The 21479-nt window shown below is 43.1% G+C and overlaps 1 protein-coding gene across 1 annotated transcript in view; it reads left to right on the forward strand.

Annotated features, from left to right (window-relative positions):
• Positions 1 to 21479, forward strand: part of Znf827 (zinc finger protein 827) — a 148940-nt gene that overhangs the window by 53680 nt on the left and 73781 nt on the right. The window contains exon 5 of the mRNA XM_042701742.1: positions 8798 to 9031. Coding sequence (XP_042557676.1) covers positions 8798 to 9031 — 234 coding nt within the window. The remainder of the gene's footprint in view (positions 1 to 8797; positions 9032 to 21479) is intronic.

Consider the following 21479-nt stretch of genomic DNA (forward strand, 5'->3'; position numbering starts at 1 on the left):
TGAGGAAGGGTGCTTCCCCAATGATGGGAACACCAGATTTGGCCGCTCCTGGCCTGTCTCCCCTGCTAACAGCAATTCTTAATGTCCTCTGCTGCACGCCGGGCTCGTCTGGGGAGCGTTTGCAAAATGTCAGGGCCTAGAAATAATGATTTAATTAATTGGTCTGGGATAAGCCCCAGACAATGATATTTTCTTTACAATCTTCAGATGGTTCTAACATACAGTCAGGACTAAGGACCTCTGATGTGGAGTAGAAACTTGGTACTGGGAACTGTCTTTTTCCAATGGAATTGAAGGTTTTCTGAGTATGATTCTCCCTGTGTTCCATGCCACACCACCAAAAACAGGGGTGAGAATGGCTGTGAAGCATTACATTGTAGATCAGAGTTGGCATGGGGAGCAAAACACCATGGTATTTTGCTCATGATACCTCATGACAAGAGATATTTGTCCAGTTCAGCGTGTGTGTGTGTGTGTGTGTGTGTGTGTGTGTGTGTGTGTGTGCTGAATTTAAGTGCTGTCCCTGAGCTTTTTTGGTCAAGGCCAGCTCTTTACCACTTGAGCTACAGCTCCATTTCTGGCCTTTTTAAAGTAGCTTGTAGGAGATAAGAGTCTTATGGACTTTCCTACCTGGGCTGTCTTTGAATCAGGCTCCTCAGATCTCAGTGTCCGGAATACCTAGGATCACAGGCATGGACCACTGGTGCCTGACCAGTTCAAAATCTTTAGACCCAATGGATGAGCATCAAGGAACTGGGAGCATCAGCATTCAAAGCTTGATTATGAGTTGCCCGCGATGGCCTTGCATCATTCCTCTTTCTGCAGACTCTGCCTTTTAAGACATAACATTTAATTCTAGCTCTCCAAATTATAACCAAACAGTTGACAGAAACTTGGCACTTCACTTGTTGGCAGGGAATATCTTTTTTGTCCCTGGTTTTTCAAAATAAAAGATATAAGTTACTTCAACTCTTTTAAATTTGGAAACTGGAAAAAAAAAACAACCTTGTACTGTCTCCCACATCATATTAATTTCATAAAATGGAGACAGAAATAATTTTAACTAGGAGAGATGGACCTTTTAAAGCTACCACTTACTTTCAGCCTCAGAGCAATGTGTAATTTGCTCCTAGTTTATTAGTGGCTCGGCCGTGAAGGGGCAAAGGTTTCTGTGTGTAAATGAAGGGGCGCTGGCAAAAGTACTTGTATCATATCTGGTAGTTGCCCAGAGGCCTTTCGTGTGCTCCTTCCATCCATTGCACAGGATTTTATGCCTCTGGGGTGTGGTGGGACTTATGCGTCGATGGCAGGTCCCCTGGTAGAGAAGGAGGCTTGGGAGATGCTCCTTGGACTGAAGCATCGCTTTTGCACAGTGGCTGTGATTGGCCTTCTAGACTCTTCCTTACAAATGGGCCTTCCTCCATAGAAAAGCCACATTGTGCTCTTTATACCCAGACACATCTTCAGTGTGGTTGTTCTCTTGTGTCCTTGGTTTCCTTGTGATGGGAACTCGGGGACCACGTGACTAACAGTTCTCTTCTGAGCACCTGTTTGGGGAGAGGGGGTGCTTCTAAATCTGAATGCCCTTTTGAAACCCTGGGGTTTATTGAACTTGGTGAATCATATGCTAGAGAGAGACAGAGAGAGAGAGAGATACAGAGACAGAGAGGCAGAGAGGGAGTAAGTAGAGCTCTTTCCTGTTTTTCGTGACTTGTTCCTTCTTGAGACTTCTCTGAGTCACAGAGGGCAGATGGAATCATAAGCAGAGCCTGGAACTGCACACACCGTTGTTGAAATGTGAACGGATAGAGACTTGATGCTCTTGACTCATTAGGTATCATCTCTGCTTTGTGTGGAGTGCTTACTCAGCGCTGTTTAACTGTGAGCCGAACGTAATATTACCGTTCCCATCATACGCATGAGGAATCTAAGAAACAGAGAGGTTAAGGGCCTTGCTCAAGTTCATACAGCTAATAAGTGGCTGGACTAGAGCTCCTTTCCAGCAGCCAATCAGGAAGTTGGCTCCATTCTTTGCCCTTCTTCTTTGTGATCAACTTACGCAACATGGAGCCCTTCTCCGAATGTATGGCAGACTTCTTTAGAAGTTGCATTATTATAGTAATTGTTGTTCTTATTGTTATTGGTATTATTTGTGGTGCTAGGGATCCAAATCAAATCAGAAGCCCTGGAACGTTAGACAAGTGCCTTCTCACTGAGCCACACAGAGAGCCCGAGAAGTCCTGTCACAATGCCCTGTAGATGAGGAATCCACATCCTGGACTAAATAACTGGTGGTGGGTGTCGACTGGAATCCAGTTCTTTCTTACCACACCGTGTTGCATGTAGACTAGTTCTAAAATTGGTGTCAGAATATTTTTTTTTATCTTGATAGACCCAGGGGGAATGTTTTGAGGTGAGGTCTCCTGTTTATGTAAAAGCTCAGGCATTCTCTTCCTTCTCACCCGAGTGTTTTCTTCTGTCTACTACCACTATGATTGCTACCAGTTGTGTCTCCTACATAGTATAAGAGTACTCGGTAACCCCGTACCTGCAGAGAGCCAGGCTCTTGGCCAGCCACTTCGTGCAGCTCCCTGTTTACCCCTCACTGTGGTATGACACACGGTCAGTGATAGTACACCTATTTTATAGACGTGGAAGCTGAGCCACCAAGGCTTCAGCTGTAAAACACAGAGCAAAGATTCAGCTTGGTCTACTTGCAAAGGCTTGGCTCATAACCACTTAATTAGCTATTACCTAATTTTTATTTCTCAGTTGCATGAACTGTCTTTTGACCTCCGTCTGCTTCACTGTTTATTTTCCTTGGCTTCAAAACCATGGCATCATTTCTACTGCATGTGCTTTTAGTCTGGAATCTGGTTACATTGTGTGTGTGTGTGTGTGTGTGTGTGTGTGTGTGTGTGTGTGTGTGTGTGTGTGTCTGTGTGTGTGTGTGTGTCTTCAAAATACATTTATCATCTCTCCTTGCCCTTGGAGTCTTCACCTCACACCTAGACAACCTTCCAGCCAACTGCCTCAGCCCAGCACCCCCTCCCCAGCCCCCAACATCTAAACCATGGCTGACCATTCTTCCAAGGCCCCCTGCAACAGGCTCTCTCAGGAAAATTGTGGACAGTGGTCACCAACCCAGACACCCTTCTTCACCTCCACCTTCTTTCCTCTTGTCCTGGGTTCTAGACACGTGGAGTCTAGAGCTCCATATCTTCTGTAGAGTCTTCTCGCAGGGGGTCACAGTATGCAAAGGGAACGAACCACTGTGGCCATTGCTTGCACCCCCCCCCCCCCCAGCTCTTCAGAGTCCCTGGATGATCCACAGCGACAGAAATCATGTGCAACTGATCCAGAATACCAGCATATTAATTTCAGTGACAAGGGTGACAGGCACAAGGAGCTGTCAGTTGGAGTAGGTCCTCACCAGCTTCCCTGAATAGTATTGGAGAGAATACTGTCCAACCTTTAGGTTCTCTTTCTTTCTTCTCGTCACCATGCAAACAACTCTGTGGCTAACTGTGATTTCATTCTTTCAATGTGTTAATAGCATGAATTTAAAATACAGCTTTTCTTTCGCATGGACTCGGGTTTGATAGGTTTTCAGGACTTGTCTTCCCTGCTGTTGACAAGGGAACTGTCCTGTCTGTTAAGTGGATAGCCGCAGATGGCTGCTGGTGGTCATTATGTGCGGGTTTTAGTAGTGCCTTGCGGAGAAGGAGTTTATTTATTCATGTGCAGTGCTCGAGGCCTCACGCGCTGGGGTTCACACTCGCCTCTTCTCTCACAGGGCTCTTCTCACCTTAGCTCAGGGCCCACAATCAGAGCTGTTATCCAGGAAGTTGGTAGACTTGCTTCGGGTCTGGACATCCCCAAGGCTAGCCAGGGGTTAACACAGGTGGAGGTGACTGGGAAAGAAGACAGAGTTAAAATTTCACATGATTTAAGGCAAATTAAACAGTAAGATGTAAAACTATTTGGAACGTGTTTTTAACATTCCATTTGCATATGGGATGCTTAACATTTAAAAGGAATATTCAGCTGCAGTTAACTATTATTTTATCAAAATGGCCTTTCTTAGAGTTTCAAAAGGCTTTTCTTAAAGCACATGTGTATGTGTACCTACGTGACATTCTCAAGAGAATTTGAATAGCTGTAACAGCCCTGGCCTGTGGTCTGCAGAGTTAAGCTCTAATTCTGTTTTGTTGTTGTTTTGATGTTGTGCCAGTCCTGGGCTTGAACTCAGGGCCTGGGCACTGCCCCTGAGCTTCTTTTTGCTCAAGGCTAGTGCTCTACCACTTGAGCCATGGCTCCACTTTTAGCTATTTTTTTTTGTTAGGGGAAGGAGTAGTTTATTGGAGTCTCATGGACTTTCCTACCCAAACTGGCTTCAAAGCTCAATCCTCAGATCTCAGCGTCCTGAATAGCTAGGATTACAGGTATGAGTCTGTGTCAGCCTGTGGGAGCTTCTGATTCTGTTTGGATCATTAACAAATGTGTGATTTTTGTAAAGGATGCGTCATTTTTGGCTCCTGTGTTTTCTTACTGTAAAATAAGGAGACTATAAAACACTAATGGTTTGTTCATTTCTTGGCTTTTGAAAACATTAGGTCCATTTTTGTTCAAGCAAATTCTTATGTGAGGTCTCAAGATACAAGCCATATAAAAGAGATTTTTGTTTTAAAATGTACATTTATAATGTTTAGTTAAAAATCTAAACTATTAGGAAACCAGTTACTCTGACGTTATAGGTTTTGGACACTTTTTTAGCAATGCTGTTGTCCAATGTATTTTTAAATTTATTTTGCTGATTTCAGTTTCGAAAAATACTGCTTTGTATCAGGCTTCAGCTGGTGGTGGCGCACAACTGTAATCCTAGCACTCAGGAGGTTGAGGATTAGAGATTTCAGAGTTCAAGGGTAGCCTGGGCTATGTAGCAAGACTCTGTCTTTAAAAAAAAAAGGCAAAAGAAGACAGAACAATAAAGAGAATACTGCTGAATGCAGTGAAGTTACGGAAAATGGGAACTGATTTTTCACAATTTGTCTTGTAATCTCAAGGTTCCTTTAATTAGATTTATTCAGATGCTTGAAAGAAGAGTATAATTCTATAAAACTTCTGCTTCAGAATCAACAACACTCAGCAGTAGCCTTCATTCCTTACAACAAATGACAGACAAGACACATTCAGAACCATCCCCCATTCTCTATGAACAGCGTGGTTAGTTCTCAGTGAACTGTTAGATGGAAAATGTACTTCATGACTTTAGATGGTTGATCTTCACCTGCCATATGGAAATAACATTAGGATCTACCTGAAAGAGTCGTGGTAAAGGTCAGACAAGCTAATCTGGGTGAGCCATCACAAGACAGTATGTGCTATGTGTTCTATAAGTGATTGGTGACTCTAGCTACACATCTTCATCTGTCTATCAGTCTGTCTGTCTGTTTTGGTCTACTAGCCCCAATCAGAAATTTCTCCAGAGCACACACTCTAGAACCTGCTCTGGAATTTCACTTAAGACAGGCATTGCCACGGGACCATTGGTAATGTCTGGAGGGAGGTTTATGTGTTCGAAAATGGTCGGGCACTGCTGGCAGGTAGAAGCTAGGGATGTGGGGAACGTCTTCCAGCGGGGGCAGGACAGCCCCTCCGCAGGATGTGAGCCAGTCTGGCCAGCCGTGGTGCTGGGGTTGAGAAGCTGAGGGGAGGCATGCTACAGGCTCTCCCACTGCTGTCGCGCTGCATCTTCACATGGAGCAGAGCTACGTGAACCATTTCCCTATTAATAACAGACAACTAGAAGTCTAGCATTCCTTTGAAAGCAGGAGCAAATGCATTATAAGCACTGCACAAAACTGAATTAACATGTTGACATAAGTTAGCACATTAGTGCTCTCTAGTGAGTTGATACTTTATGGAGAATACAACTGAGGATACACAACTTAAAACTCAATGTTAAATTAATTTAACCATCTTACAGATTTAAATTGGAGACAAATGTGTTGGAATCCTTGCAGCGTACCCTAGGGTACCTTGGAGCATGGGACATCACAGGTCTGTGGTCTCTTTCAGGTGTTAAGAGTTTGGCTTTGTTTAGCCTGAGATAGGAAATGTAATTCCTAATAGCCTTCCTTTTCCACAGAGCAGCTCAGCGTTCTCCACAATGCCGGACTCTAAAGAGCAAGAGATGTCCTTGTCCTTCTGCAGAGGGGTCCAGAGCATCTACATTGCCATCTTTTCCCTGTCTTTCACCTTCCTTCTGCCACAAAATGTCCCTTCCCCGCAGGTGACACCTACCCTTCCCTTTCTCGGCAATGCTTAGCTTACTCCTGTCACTCATTTTCCATTTGCCTGATTTTTCCATTTCCCATGATGCAGTTGCTTAAGTTAGTTCCCTTCTGATGGGAAGCTGAGCTAGACCATATTTGCAGCGCTGGAGTCTCGTGTCTCTGTGTCTGAGTTCTGTGTGTAGGTTTTGTTGTTGTTGGAGGGGGAAGTGGTTAGTCTGTTCATTTCTGGGGATTTTGTGTTGGTTTTTTTTTTCACCTGTAAAATTAAAACAGTAATCATATTCATCATGGTTGATGGAAGCGGCATCCCCGGGTAACTATTCAGATGTTAGTTGTATACATTATACCTGAAACAAAGAATGGTCTTGAAGGGAGTTAGGTAGAACAGGCCTTGGAGGAGAGGAGGCTTGGCCGGAATCCCCACGGGAGCTGATGCCAACTGACTGTACAAAAGGCCCTTTACAGTTCATGAATCCCCACGTTTTATAACTGGACAGTCAGAATGACACTGTCCCACTGCACCCCTTTCTCTCTCCCGCAGTGGTCTTTATCTTGAGTCCTGTAGACATCCTTACAGAAATGGGTCCAATTTCTTTCAATGACAGCCCAGCTTCGCAAATAAGTGCATGAACTTGCAGAACTAACTTAGCATCAGGGTGGTTCCGCTCCCCAAATGTTTGGAACAAACAGTGAGAGACGAGGCCTGGTGATGAGTGGGGCTTCCTCATGGCGTTGGAAGTGGAGCTTCTGGCAAACCCGAGATACACAAACAGAAGTCAAGGCAGGTGCTGCAGATGCCCTTTCTGAGCTGAGCCCATCTGTGCACAGAGCTGTGTGAGTAGTGAAGACTTCACAGCCAGGCCCAAATCGTTACTTTCCTCTCCGCCCTCTCCCCCACCAAAGAAAGCCTCTTTACTTCCACCTTTCCCTGCACAGATGGGTTCTTTTAAAGTAGGATAATTAAAGAGATGGCAATTATTTGATCATCTTAATTATAAAATGTAGCTTTTCATATTTCTCAGCAAAAACAAGCAAGCTAGTCTTCGTCTTTCTAATTTTTGTAGCTTCTATTTAGATCCAGATGTTTGGGAAATTAAAACTTGAGCAAATGAGTGTTTCCCACGTGTTTATCTGTTCTTTCATTAGCTAGATTTTTCCACGTCCTCAGTACGTTACCGTTTTATGCCACTCTTGGTAGAGTCAGAATGAAAACCAGGTACATAGTGCCTTGCAAGTTTACATAATCCAGTAACATACGTACAGCCTGGCTATTTTTTTTCAACCTTTTTGAAGTTTTGTTAAATCTAGGTTGTGCTAAAAATGCTAACCATCTTTCTCTCCTCACTCTCATATAGCATGCACTCCTCGAAGCTGCTAGTGTCCTGAGTATCTGCGGATGGCTGCCCTCACTGGAAATTGGGATCTGTTTCTAGGGACTCATTATTTTTATCATTTTCCTAGTCTCAGAATGTTTATAAACAAAATACACACCAAAGAAGCAATTTTAACACATGTTCACTTTGAATTATTCTTCCTCAAAGAATCAGAGATACGCAGGCTTAATAAATACTCATTGATTGCTCTACAATGACTAGTAGAATGCTCTTGGGAAAGAAGGTTCTAGAAGAAAGATGGAGGCAGGAGCAAGCTTTAGGATCTGGAATTTAGATCACTGAAGTTCTCAGTTCTGACAAACACACAGTGATTATGTGGGTTGTTTACTTTGAGGCTGTGGATAGAGAGGGCGGGACTAAGGGAAGAAAGCTGTGCAGCCATCTTACAATTTCTCTGTAAATCTAAAATTATTCCAAAATAATATTTTTTCCTGAAAAATCCACCACCACCACCAATCCAAGGACCTATCTTAGAGGTGAGGATACCTTGGGATGCAGGCATAGATCTATGTGTAGTACTCTGAAGAAGCCCAGTGCCAGTCCCTGTGTGATGGTGTGCCGCTCAGGGTCCACTCATCATGAGGCATGGGTGACACATCTCTAGCCTGTGATTTCCCAGTCCACAGATTCCCCATCCTCATGTGAATATCTACCCCAGGTTTCGGCTTTGGATACTGCCTTTGACACGTGCTTTTATTCAATTGCCTGAACTATAATTCTATGATAGAAGAAGGTAAAGAGAATGCCCATGGCTTGGGGACACCCCACATGTACAGGAAAGCATAAAATTCAGGAAACCAAAGACAACTTGCCAGCTTTGTTGAGACACCATTCCTTAAAATATTCTAAGAAGTTGAAAATATTCCGAAGCCCACACCCTACCAAGGCTCAGGCACACGGAGTGCACTGTACAAAAATACAACGATGTGCTCGGGGCCCTGCCTATTTTGGTCACAGTGTGATCCCTCCAGCTGTTAGCACAAGGTGATCGTGCATTCCATGCTTCAGTACAGGGAGTGGCCTTTTACACACACACTCACACACTCACACATACACACACAGACACACACGTATGTCTGTATAATTCCTTTTTCCTTTTGACAGCTGCAAATCAGAAGGAGCCCATGAATCTTAATTTTAAAGTGAAAGAGGAACCCAAGGAAGAAGAGCCCCTCAACACCCCTTTGCCTCGATCCAGCTATGTGTTCAGCCCAGAATCTGAAGTGGCATCCCCAAGTATCTCAGAGGATACCCTAAAGACCCAGGAAGGGAAGGGGAGCGGACTCCGGAGGGACGTGTCGATCAAAGCTGCTTCAGAACTTCTCATGAAACTCTCAGGTACCTGATTTATTCTAAAATATGCACATTCTGATCATTTCACCCGTTAATGGACCGGACTGCTTCCTGCCTGGGTTATAATTAACCTGATGTGACGATGCCACATTATGGTGGTGAACTCAGGGAATGATCAGGTTGCTTGGCTGACATCCCTGGGTTGTGCATTAGGAGTTTGTTCCTTTCGATCTGTGGACGGATCTTATTAAATACAGCCATGTTTTCCTGACTATTACTGCAAGTGGTTAGAAACCACTGCTGGTTTCAAGACAATCCAAATTGAAAGTGAATTCTATGGACATTCACAGCACTTCTGGTAGCTGAGCAAAATACCTATTTACTAAGAGAGGACCTTACATTTGTGTGTGTGTGTGCGTGCGTGTGTGCGTGTGCACGTGCGTGTGTGTATGTGTGTGTGTGTGTCTAAATTGTATTCTTTGCTTTGTTTTGTTTTTTTGGAGGTACTAAGATCTCATAATTGCTAGATGGTACCTGTTTCATTGACTGTGTGTGTGTGTGTGTATGTGAATGTGTGTATGAGTGAATGTGTGTGTTGGTTGGTGTGGGGCTTGGACTCTGGGCCTGGGAGCTGTCCCCCAGCTCTTCAGCTCAAGGCGAGCGCTCACTACTTGAGCCATAGTGCTGCTTCCAGTTTTCTGGTGGTTAATTGGAGATAAGAGTTTCATGGACTTTCCTGCCTGGGCTGGCTTTGAACCGTGTTCCTCAGATCTCAACCTCCTGAGTAGCTAGGATTACAGGCGTGGGCCCCTGGCACTGGGCCTGGTTTTGAGATAGGGTGTCACTTCCTGCCTGGGCACATGCCTAAGCTACAGTCTGCCCCCTTTGAGGCTTCCCATTGTAGCTGGCATGACAGATGCCCACCGCCATGTCCAACTTCCCTCTGTTGAGACAGTATGCTTTTCTGTCCAGACTGGCCTAGAACTGCTATCCTGTTTTCAGCCTCTCAACTAGCTAAAACTGTAGGCATGATCCATCAGCACCCAGTTATACTGTATTTTTTAAGGATCATTAAAAATATTTGTCTTCACTTGATAAGCAGTTGAGATGACTCTTTAAGTAATTATTAATAGAGTAGCAATAAGAGATTTCCTAATAGTTAACCTGTTGTTACGATGAATATCTAAATGTAATCGCAGCCTATTAAATGTAGGAAACAAGGGGGTATAGCTTGAAACTGATGCATTTTAGATTTCCTTCCACCCAGTCTGTCCTGTCTGTCCCACTGCTTTTATCACAGGTAGAAAATGCAGGGTCTTTTCAATGCCAGGGAATGACATTCAGAACATGGAGAGGAAATCTGTATTAATAATAATACTTGTCAAGTCATATTCCATCCTTAGTTCTCTGCCTCCTAAAGGTAATTTTTAGAACCTGTATTTAAAATGCTAATAGGAATCAAGAGCTGTTTTTAAGTTTGGAACTTGCTGTGCTTAGAGGATGAAAGCAAGAAATGTATTAGCGGGACTCCTCCGTGATCTGTAATTTCATCGGCAGTTCTGGCTGTGTTTCTGGTTGACTAGTAGGTTGGAAAGTAAGAAATTAATAGTGATTTACTTGGCATCATCATATCAGAGCAGTTGAAATTCCTGTATTTGCCAGTTGGTGGGGTTAAGAATTCTTGTCTTTGATGTTAACTCGAAGCATGCTGGAACTTGAGGAAAACATGATTTGTTAGAGATAAAGCATAATAGAATCCTTGCATCCTTAGGATAACCACATTTTCCCCAACTTTGCAGTGAGGGCTCAGCTCCCTTCACTCAGATGGAGGTCTGGTCAGGTGCTACTGATTGCTGAAAGCCAGGAGCTTTAGAAACAGTGGTGTTCAAGCCAGCAGAGTTTAGTATACTTGAACCCTCCCTCCTGTGTCAGGATACCTCAGTGATGTAGAGGAATCTCTCTGCTGTTATGCTGACCAGTTCAGGGAGGCTCCAGAGCTCTGCTTCTCCATAGCATAACCTTTCCCTTCACAGTGACTTGGCACCTTACCCCACAGTGATTCCTGTCCCCCTCCCAATGGTAAGCTTCTAAGGTGTGATATTTCTATTTCAAAATTTACCCATGACTGTGAGCAGAAGAGGCTAGGAGAATACCTCTGTATGTGTGTGTGTGTGTGTGTGTGTGTGTGTGTGTGTGTACTACACATTATATATGTATTATATGTATTATAATATATATGTATATATATAATATATATGTATGTATATATGTATTATATATATATATATGTATACCTATATATATGCAAAAATGAGATTTCATGAAAGGCTTTATCTTAATCCTTTTGGGTGATGTGATTTGAGATACTGAAATAAGCCATCCTTTCTCGGGTGACAGTGAGATCCTTCGACTGGAAATGCCACCGTGGCTGTCTATGATGTTAGTGGGTATCAGTGAGTCTTCTTAAATGTGTGATAACTTTTACTGAGTGTCTGTTCTCTGGGCTTCCACAAGAGCTGAATGGATGCAATGGTTTGTATTTCCAAAGGGCAGCCACCCTGCTTTATGATGTGGAAACAAAACACTTGTTTGAAGACTGGCAACTATATTTTTGCCCTGAAAAATAACCCCCAGCATTCTATGTGCAGGAGACATAGGTCAAGAAAACCCGAATCACACTCCCTACCCTGAAGATGCTGTGGTCCCAGCAGTAATCCGTTTATGTCATATTCTTCAAGGACTATTTAAATGGACTTTCTGAACTTTATAAGCAGTTGAGAGAAATTTTTTTTTGGGGTCCGGTTGTGGGGCCTGAACTCTGGGCCTGGGCACTGTCCCTTAGCTCTTCAGCTCAAGGCTAGTGCTCTACCACTTGAGCCACAGTGCCACTTCCGTCTTTTTTTTCTTTTTTCTTATGTGGTGCTGAGGAATCAAACCCAGGGTAAACGCTCTACCACTGAGCCACCTTCCCAGCCCCGAGAGAATTTTTGAAGTAATTACCAGCGGAGTAGCAATAAGAGTTTAAGGATTCCAAATTTCCTAGTGGAATATTACAATAATTAACCAGTTGTTTAGAGAAATGACTAATTCATCTCTAGTATCTAAATGTAATCCCAGCCTTATTAACTGCAGGAATGGGGAGTAGAATCCATTAGGGGCGATTTGCACCTATACAACTTGGTTCTGTTAAGAAGACGATGCCAAGTCAGTCCTAGAAACAGGCCTGTTTATCATCAAATGTCCTTCATCCCCAGGCATCAGGTAAAAATCATTCACCCTTCATGAAGGGTCCGGGACTTCTCCTCATCTTTTAGCTCCCCCTTCCACCTGACCATTCCCATCCCTTGAGGCAAGATTGATCATTGATTGATCCCTCCCCAGTGCCTCTATGCAGTTGGCGGAGCTGCTCCGCATTCACGCTGGCCTGCGGCAGAGACTTCTTACACCTGTCTTGCTTCTTTACATGAATAATGTCCTGTCATTCTGGGGTAATCCTTTGGTCAGGCAAGTGTTGGAGGCAAAAACTAGTGACATTTTCTCTTTCCTTCCTTCCTTCTTTCCCTTCCTTTTCTCCTTCCCTCATTCTCTCTCTTTCCTTCCCTCCCTCCTCCCTCTCTCCTTCCTTCCTTCCTTCCTTCCTTCCTTCCTTCCTTCCTTCCTCCCTCCCTCCCTCCCTCCCTCCCTCCTTCCCTCCCTCCCTCCCTTCCTTCCTTTCTTCCTTCCTTCCTTCCTTTTCTTTCCTTTTTCTTGTGCTGGTACTGGGGCTTCAACTCAGGGCCTTGTGCTGTTTCTTGGCTTTTTCCACTCAAGGCTGGTGCTCTGCCACTTGAGCCACACCTCTTCTTTCCATGATCCTTCTTATTCTTGGGAGATGTTCAGTCCAAGATGTCTGGCAGACGCTGAGCCTGCACATAGCTCTGAATTCTGGGTACACTGTACTTTTTCCTAATAAGACATGATGAGCCTGAATTCTCAAACTAGGTACTGAAAGAGATTAGCAATATCTAATAGGATGGAAGAATTATAACAATATTATAATAGAAGTTGTTTGGAACTTAGGAATCATTTATGTCTAGACTTACTTCTTTAGTGTTTTCAGAACACAGTTGACAGATGGTAAGTGGAAATTGATGTGACCGAGATGGGAGACTATGGAATCTGAATCATCCTGTGTCTCTTGTGATACAAAGAATTGCTAAGGTATAGAAGTTTTCTTCTCATTTTTATTTCCTTCAGATAAGAAGCTTTGACCTCTACTTGAAATCTTTTTATTCCTTATTAAATTAAGAGGAAACTAGTCAACAATTTTGGTGGTGGTGGTGGTTAGGGGGCTTGAATTCAGGGCCTGGGCACTGCCCCTGAGTTCTTCTGTTCAAGGCTAGCACTCTAAAACTCGAGTCACAACCCCACTTCTGGTTTTCTGGTGGTTAATTGAAGATAAGAGTCTAATAGGAACTTTGCTGCCCTGGCTGGCTTTGAACTGTAATCCTCGGATCTCAGCCTCCTCAGTAGTTAGGATTATAGGCATGAACTACCAGCAGCCAGCTAGCCAACAGTTTTGTTCACTTAATTTCCAGTTTTAAATGAAGTTAGGTTAATTTGATGAGGAGGGATATTTGGGATATTTGGTTTGGTCAAATGTCCCATAAAACCTTCCTATGTAAATAAACCTGTGTAAGTACATTGTTTTCTAAATTGACCTTTATGTTCTATAGGAACAAAACACAATTAATTGGCTAACTTTTTCATTAGCTCTGTGTTTGGGAAAATCTGAGTTGTCTTCCTTCCTGTGGTTTAAATTCCATTTCCAGTTGTTAATTGGGAGGTTGAATCCCTGACAGCAGGGCCTAGTGAGTTGATTACTATAAAGAAAGCAACTCACTCTGAGGAAACCACTGGATGTCTGAGACTCTCTGTTGTTGTGTGACACAAGGCAGCCAAAGTCATCAGAGTGCTCTACAGAGCGTGTGGTTGCCAAAGACAATTCCCAGATGTCTTCATTTAAGGAGGCCTAGACCTCAGGGTCTAAAGGTTTTATAACATAGTAGTGTGATTACTCAGGGTACCTTTAACTTTTTGCAGTGTCTGGTCGCCTTGTACACTTAGGGGCTAGATGTGTTATTATAGGTGTGGTGTCATGCTGAAAGTAACACAACATTTTATCCATGTGGTCTCCATTGTGTTTTAAGAGAAGAAAGATAAAAAAATGTCCTTCTCTCTTTTGGGGGACTTCACATATTTGCACAGGAATGCATATGTAAAATGTAGCATATGTAGTTGGGCAAAACTGGAAAGAGGGGATAAAAATTTCAGTCTGATAGAAATTGAGACACAACATGGTGGCTACCAGAGGCTTCCTGCGAAATTTGAGGACTAAGTTAGCGATAGAGGACCAAGAAGTTCCCACTGCTGCCATACAGTGGAGTTACTGTAGCTAACACTAATGTGCTACACATTTCAAAGAAGGATTTTGAAAGTTTTCACCATAAACAAATGATATACATTGGAAGCCATGAATATGTTCAACTGATTTAAACATCCTGCAATGTGCACATTTTCCACACATCACATTACTCCACTGATATCTACAATTTTCATGTGTTAGTACACTTTTCTTAATTCACTTTAATTAAGTTTTTTAAAAAAAGATTTAAGTATATATGTGTATCTGAAATACCATGGTGATATGCCTTGGTATAATTAATACATGCTAAAAAATTATGACAGGTAAGTAAAATAAGCTCTTGGCAAGATTGTGCCTGCAGGACTTGGGAGGTAGAATAAAAATGAATATAGTCTTCAGTGGTTTATATGCACGTATGAAAACAAAACAGTGAAACCTGTTGAAATTGAAAGTGATTGGGGGGGTAACTTTGCTTGGCATGCAGTATATGTATATATGGAAATGTCATAATGAAACTCCCCCTTGTGTAATTGATGGATGCAAACAAAAAATAAAATCATTAAAACGATTAGGAATTATCCAGCCATAAATAGCCGGAAAGCTAGAATGGTTCAGAAACATGAATGAAAACTTAAACATTTCAATTTCCCAACATGTGAAATAAAACTTCAAAGGAGACTCAAATTAGCAGTAAGCTTATGGCCCCATTATTTCTGTGTGCACCACCTGCATTTATATTCGCTTGTGGTTTATATTTATTTATCCTTGTCTGGTTCTGGAGAGAAAAGTAAATTAGAATTGGTGGCTTTCATCTAGGAATCTGAGCACACCCAGGATTTGAACTATTAGGGATTTGGAGTTCAGAGTATCACCTAAATAAGATGAAGTTTGCTGTGAGATGCTTAGGAACAGGTTGCTGTTTTTAAGAGGGTCCCCCGAAGCTTCATCAGTTTGGAGCTTGGTCCTCAATGTGGCACCAAAGCACTCATGTGGGTTACAAAGGATCTTGAAGAGGTAGAGACTAGTGGGAACGATTTCTGTCAAGGGGGGATGTCCTGGAAGGGGTTAATGCAGTGCTTCTCAGCCTGGTTCCTAGGCTAGTGGAATCCTCACAGGGCAGGGAGGGAGGGAGCATTAGACATGCACATTCTTGACCTTTATCAGGAGACTAGCTGCAACTTTGGGGTGGGGACTTCATAGTCTGCTCTGACAGGTTCTCCCAATGATCCTAATGCTCAGAAGTGTATAAACACTGTGCTGAGGAGATGGCGGGGATAAGTGTTTCGTCCACCTGAAAAGAATGCTTTAGGTTGATGCTGATAGAACACAAAGCTCTATTAAATGTTCTTTTTCCTTTAGAGAAAGAGCCATCTCTCTTCACTGCAGTGCCTTTTAAACTTACTATGAAATGATGGCTGGTATCTGGGAACCTCTTTTTTTTTTTTTTTTTTTTTTAAGAAGAGCACATGCACTTAATAAATCAACAGCCATATTGGTTTTGAGCCTCAGGTTATGCTAATTTTGTATGTGTTCATTAAATTTCAGAATTACTCCTCAGCAGTGTTGGCATTTTTCTAGGACAAAAATATGTTCCATCCCTGCCTTTTACCCCATCATACTCATGTACCATGCTGGAACTCTTCTAAAGTTCTGGAGACATATTAGAAATTGCAGCTAAATCATTTCTCAGAGCAAAATGCATTCACTGTTGTAGTTGGTGTTTTGCTCCTAGAAGGCCTAATCTGGCAGGTGTCCTCAGTGTTAGTCAGCGTTCTGTCACTGTAACAAGGGCCCAGCATAATGAACTTGCAGGGATCAAAAAGTTGTTTTGGCTCACAGTTTTGAACGTTCCAGTCCATGATTGATGGACCTCCCCACCCCGCTTGCTTTTGGGCCTGTGGTGAGAAAGTAAATCCTGGAGGGAGCTCATTACAGAGTAGAACTATCCCCTTCATGCCAGGAAAGGAATAGAGGAAGAGCCACAGTCCCAGAATCCCTTTCTGGGTCATATCCTGGTACCCTGACCTCCCACCACTCCCAGGGTCTTACGCAGAATGCTCTTAGCTAAAGGGACCAGATGTGTTAGCCAATCGACGTATAAAGACTTAAGGGATAATTTAGAAGCATCAGTAGAAAGGTGTTTTTGTTCCTTCATTAATAATTTCTATTTTTCCTACTGTCAAATACACAGTACTGAGAATTTGACAGCATACCATGAAAAAATGTCACAATCTTGTCGGAAAGTTAAAATGCTTTTTTGGGGAGGTCTTTTGAGGTAGTTGTAGAAATATATTGAATTAATATTCTTCTAAGTATTTATATATTGCAGATTATGTTTTAGAGAGGATTTCTATACTGACTTTTTTACAAGTGCTATCCTATTTTTTATACCAATTCAGCTGGTGTAGTGATGCATAGTTATAATATTTGGCTAGCAGTAACAGAAGAATCTTTGGTTACACAATGACTGTCTCAACAAACAAAACACCTTTATTGACAGGTAACTTACATACCATAAAATGGACTCATAGAAAACATGTAGTTCAATGACTTTTAGTATATTCATAGGTGTACAACAGTCACCTTTAATTCCAGTATATCTGATTTGCCTCCTAAAGAAATTCCTTACCCCATAGTCATTCTCTACCCCCGACCTCAGTCATAGCCAACCATGGGTCTTCTTTACTGTTTCCACACATTTGTCTACTCTGGACATCTCATATGAATAAATCATATGCTGCGTGGCCTTTTATGTCTGGTTTCTCACTTACCATGTTTCTCACGTTCATCTCTGTTATCTCATGAATTGATTTTTTTAAAATCATTGAATAACATCCCATTGTATTAATAGAAGTTATTTCCTTTATCCTTTTATCCATTGATGAAGACATTTGGCTTATCTCTTAACTTTTGCTCCTATGAGTCTTAGTGTTCAAGTTTGTGCATGCACTTACATTTTTAATTCTTGGTTATATATACTTAGGAATGGAATCACTAGGTCAAATGGTAGTAACTGTGTGATAAGTATTTTGAGAGATTACAAATAATTCTTCATACTAGCTATGTTGGTTTCAACCTTCCCACCTCCTTATTAAAACATTACTGTCAATCATTTTTCATTTTAACTATCTTTATGTATAACTAGTAATTTCATTGTGGTTTTGATTTGCATTTCCCCAGTGACTCATGATGTATGCCACATTCTCATGTGCTTATTGGCCATTTGTATATCTTTATTGAAGAAGCATCTGTTTGAATTCTTTGCCCACTTGTTAATTGTGTTACTTGTCTTTTTGTTCTAGAGTTGTAAAAGTTCTTCATATATTTTGAACATAAGCCCCTTATCAGATGTGTGATTTGCAAGTTTTCTCTCACTTTGCCGGTTGTCTTTCTACTTTCTTGATGGCATCATTTGCAGTACAAAAAGTCTTTATAGTCCAATTTATTTTTCTTTTATGCATTTGAGTGCCACCAGATTTTCATAGTTCTCAAAATTAAATAAAAATGCAGGCTTGTTCAATATTAAAAGGAAAGCCTGTCTTTCTTTGTGTTAGCACAGTGCATTAAATTTTCAGAGAGAGTGAGGCCATGAAACCTAATTTCCTGAATAATATTTCTATAGCAGAGTCGACCCCTCTGATTTCTGTATTTGTTGTAGTATTCTGTATTTCAGCTGACACAAAGAATATTTGCATGTCAACTTTCTAAGTGATTTATATTGAATGTGACCAGCAACAGACTTATCACTAATACCCTGATCACGTCATCTCTTTCTATAATGTGTCTATATACATCCCCTGAATACATCCCACAACTGGAGAAGTTAAATAAAGAATTAGGCTTCTTTAAGCATTTGAAAACTCAGTGAAAACTGGAGATATTCATAGTAGCAAATTTATATTGTATACAGATAAAGAATAGCCAACTTTTTTTGTGTGTGTTTGCTGGTCCTGGAGCTTGAACTCAGGGCCTGGGCACTGTCCCTAAGCTTTTTCACTGATGCTCTGCCATGAGTCACAGCTCTACTTCTTGGTGGATAATTGGAGATAGAACTCTTACAGATTTTCCTATTGGGCTGGCTTTGAACTGTGATCCTTAGATCTCAGCCTGCTGAGCAGCTAGGATTATGAGCATGAGCCACCCGTTTCTGGACTTGATCGCTTTAATAAGATAAAAAAAAATTGGCATGTTTCTGCATGCTAAGATGTCTGTACCTGAAGGCCTAGATCGTTTCAAGTTCACCGGATGTGAAACAGTGGAATTATCCTGTCAGTTTAAGCAAGATAGAGGGAGAAGTCATCTTGGCCCTTTTGCAGCCTCCTCAAGCTAGGAGCAGGGGTCACTTGCTTCCAGCTGGCCTGCTTACTCTTCCCCCTGGACCTCGGGCCAGTACGCCCCCTTCTGTTACTTCTATAAGCCCTTGCAGCACACCCCTCCATGGCTGTTGCTTTGCCCTCGCCTTCCCCACACAGGAGTGCATAGGCGCCCAGGCCTCCTCAAGGCTAGCGCCTCTGGGCCTCCTTCCCATTTTAGCCCTCACTCTTGCGGCCACCCTTTATGCTTTTTTAACCAGCTTCCTTCCTCTGCCTCCCACACTGAGGCCAGGGATTCAGAAAGACCAGACTCAAAAGGGCTCTTGTTTTATTATCATTTCCCTGTCGCATAGCTGCATATGTTAATAGAGCCGAGAAAATTTGTATTGGCTGCGGTTCCCAGAAACCAGGCAAGAACTCTGCAAAGAATGTCACAGGCTGCTCCTTCATTCTAGATGCTTTTTCTGTTTGATTGCCATAGGACTTGGGGCCAGGCAGGGGTAGAGGGGTGGAGGAAGGGGAGGGGGGTGGTGCTATAGGGCTGGGGCCGGGCTGCAGGGCTGGGCTGGGGACTGGGAGTCCAGATCTTTCTGTAGAATGTTGAGCAAGGGAGTTAAGATTGGCACCTAGGAACTGTGCTTGCAGGTTGGGTCAGCGTGCTCTTCTCCGGTGCTGCATTCTGTCTGACTACAGCCGTCCATCAGCTTAGCACCAAAAAGGTGTGGCGTAGACCATTTGTGAACAAGCCACTGGCAATACTTGATAGTAGCAAATTATTTTCCCAGGGCCCAGCCCGCAGGGAGGGTGCCCACGCACCAGTAACCAGTCACTGTGGTGAGGTTTTCACTCAGAGAATGCGTTTCCCCGCCGGGGTTGGGGTGAGGGGGGGGAGCCTCACCTTGCTCAGGTGCTCAGGCCCATGGCTTCTCCTCCCAGCCTTTTGGGTTAGACATTGCCACAGTGATGGCTTGTGAGGGAAAGCAGGACCTATATTTTCTTCAATGAGATAATGAGAGCACTCTCATTCTAGAGCAGTTTTTCTTCTCATCACCGCATTAACCTTTCACCTTTAACTTATTCGTGTCAAGGAAGGGGAAGATTAGCATGCATAATTAAATCCTGTGCCCATCTGGGTCCTTGCTGGTATCAGAGACCTCCGGAAAGGAGAGTCCTTATTGCTAATGGCCCATCCTCTGCCAAGTGGCCAAGTGACCCCTCTGAGCCAGCGCGCTCCTAGGTGAGGCACCTGGTATCAGCCAGCTCTGCCCAGAGAAGCTCTGGAAGATCATCACGGAGGCAGAGCCTGAGGCCTGTTTCCATTGGCGCATCTATGATAGCCTAAGACTGGAAAGCCTTCCCAAAGTGTTTCTGCCATATGGCTTCTCTTGTTCTCCTGTGAGCACAGATCATTACATTTCATGGTGGTTTCTCTGTATCTTCGTGAGGATCTATGGTGCTCCTTCGGAAGGGATCTTTGTCTTCCTTCCTAATGATCCTATCGACTCCAGCCAGGTGCGCATTATCCCTGCATTGAATCCATCCCGAGTTTGTGCTCTGGGTTGATTTACTTCCTTGTTTCTAAATACGGACAGCAGCTGGATTCAAGCACATTTCCTGATTTCCTGTGCTTGCTTGCCATATGCTTATGGCTTATCTCCACAGCTGGAGAGGTGGAGGAGGGGAAAGAATAGGTTCACGATCTTTGCATTTTATCTCAGGTACAAAATCTTGTGGCAAAGGTCACTGTGTAGAGCATGAATTATGAGTTGATTCCTTTACTTCCAACCACATGCTCCAAAGCCCACCCTTCCCCTAAAGGGACACAGGCTTCTCCTGGCTTGATTACCAGAAACTTCCTGCTATTTGGGGGCAGAGGGCATGTGTGGGCCTGCCTTCTAGAGGCTTCCTTTGGTCTTTGTGTAAGAGGCCAAAGGTAACTAACAGCCCCTCTATAATCACCAAGGAGAAAGGCCTGCAGGCCCCAAGGACTAGTGAAGACTAAAGGTGAAATGGCATTGATTTGTGGGACAACCCTGACTGCAAAATCTCCTTAGTTCACCGTATTCAGACACAACAGCGAGCCTTCCCTTGGCCTTCCCTGCCAGTTGAGCTAGTGAATGGGCCAGTGGCAATATCTCAATAATACTTTTTTTTTGTCTGTATTTTATTCTGTTTGAAAGACTTGTGGGCCATCAAGAAGAAAACTGGGGACTAGGAAGGTGATTCTGTTAGGAGAAATGCTTATCTCCTTCCAGTTCCTTTGGCACCCTGTTTGTTTTCTTCCTGCTTCTCTTGGGGAGGTGCGTCTTGGTTTTGCCTCTTGCTGAGGATAGACCCTACACGTGCAAGCCAAAGGGCTCCCCCACAGCGACACCTCCCACCTCTGTCCCCTGTCTAGCCCATCCTCATTGTGTTTAAAATGGTTTCTCCTAAAAGCATTGTTTCTACTAGAAAGCTCTTCCTGACTCTCCACTTCCCATGGAGACACCTCGAGCTAAAGGGTCAGTGCTGTGAGTAAGAGCGAGTGTGGATTATCGTCCTGGCTCTGTGATGGAAGGGTCGCTCCCCCATCCGGTTGTTGATCTCTGCTCTTGAGCACCTGCACCCTGTGAGGACACAGGGACCGCAGAGAGGAAGGGACATGAAAGTGAGTCACTTACATTACTCGTAAGTAGCTTTGATTTAAAAAGCATTTGGAAAAGAAGGTTGAAACAAAGCCAGAAATGCATTGTAAGATATCCATGCGCTCCAGTCCTCCGAAAACCATGGAGAATTG

Source organism: Dipodomys spectabilis, unplaced genomic scaffold (genome assembly GCF_019054845.1).
Source record: "Dipodomys spectabilis isolate Male_0828 unplaced genomic scaffold, ASM1905484v1 ptg000297l, whole genome shotgun sequence".
In the NCBI taxonomy this organism is placed as follows: Eukaryota; Metazoa; Chordata; class Mammalia; order Rodentia; family Heteromyidae; genus Dipodomys; species Dipodomys spectabilis.